This window comes from Lottia gigantea (genome assembly GCF_000327385.1).
Source record: "Lottia gigantea unplaced genomic scaffold LOTGIsca_1726, whole genome shotgun sequence".
NCBI classification, from domain to species: Eukaryota; Metazoa; Mollusca; class Gastropoda; family Lottiidae; genus Lottia; species Lottia gigantea.
The window spans coordinates 3,389-4,708 of record NW_008708180.1 but is presented as its reverse complement, the minus strand read 5'-3'; the positions used below and the strand labels follow the sequence as shown (position 1 = coordinate 4,708).

At 34.2% G+C, this 1,320-nt stretch overlaps 1 protein-coding gene across 1 annotated transcript in view; it reads left to right on the top strand.

Annotated features, from left to right (window-relative positions):
* Positions 1-1,320, top strand: part of LOTGIDRAFT_176509 (hypothetical protein) — a gene marked incomplete at both ends in the record, with an annotated part of 7,292 nt that overhangs the window by 4,107 nt on the left and 1,865 nt on the right. The window contains one exon of the mRNA XM_009051872.1: positions 878-982. Within this exon, the coding sequence (XP_009050120.1) occupies positions 878-982 (105 nt within the window). The remainder of the gene's footprint in view (positions 1-877; positions 983-1,320) is intronic.

The window sequence follows — 1,320 nt, the reverse complement described above, 5'->3', positions numbered from 1 at the left end:
TATATTGACAGAGCTACTGATGTTAAATTTGTGCTACATGTATTATACTAACAGAACTACTACAGAATTTTTCCTTGTCAAAAACGTCGTAAATTATACCTGAAAATATTTGTTTAAAATATGCTATTTACACCTGTGTATCTAATTTGTTTAAAGTGTTAATTATAAACGGAGTGTACTAATTGTTAATTTAGCAGTTTGAAAATTTTTGGCATTGGGCCTTCTAAAGACTCAATATTTTTAATTGAAACCTTTAAACTACGTTGGGGTGATATTTCCCTAAAATTTGGTGTTAATTGTGTAAATCCAGTTAATACACATAATATTATAATAGTAAGATACACATAGAAAATATGAAAAACCTCTTACAATCGCTTTAAGGGGTTTGACATGTCGCTTAAAATCTTGTCATCTTATCTTATCTCCTGCCTCGTTCTGCCTAAACTATCCACAAAAGGAGATAACTGTAACTACAGGTGAGGATTTGGAAGTAAAATGTTCAGCTAAGTGTAAAAGTGTGACTTTACATGGGGAAAGGAGTTGGAAGGTCTGGAATCAAATGGTTCAATTTCCATAACAGAGGATATGTTTGGAAATAGTTCTCACGAAGGTCTTTATGTCTGTCTGGTCCACAACACTCATGGAGAAGTTACAAGTATGTACTTGGTAATACCAGATTTATTTTTACAGTGAAATGATTTTGCCCCTCTGGTGTGAGGGGTGGGGGACTGCACACTGCCCTAATACAAATAAGAAAGTAAGAATCGCTGGCACAGCACAAAAAATAGATGCAAATAAAAACGATTTAAGTGTAATCGATATACACCTCAACTGGGTCTCTACCCTTTATCTCTATAAAAACTGGTTTTCTTTTCAGAAATTAACAACACAGAACTGACGTATGTGATTTTTGCTGTTACATTTGTTATTGTTTTTATTATTGCTGTTGGCTGTATGGTTATACTGTACAAGAAATACCATAGTGAGTAACTTGCATTTTACAAATAGGTCTGACATTGCCTGCTTTAACATGTCTCTTTAGAACAGGTTTCATACACCCATCTTCTGAGCGACAGGACATTTCATTGGCTAGTTATTTTAAGCAACAAAAATCATGACATAGTCACCACAGTTTACGTAGTATAACTGTTATCGTATAATTGCGAGTATACTGCGCTGGCTTGTATAATACGCACCACCTTGAATCATTATTTGGGTCAAACAAAGGGAAAGTAACTTGTTAGCACTGGATACCCTGTGTTCTACCTACAAAATCCAACAATTACTAGCTGTACATGATTGTTCTTTTTAGACAAGAAA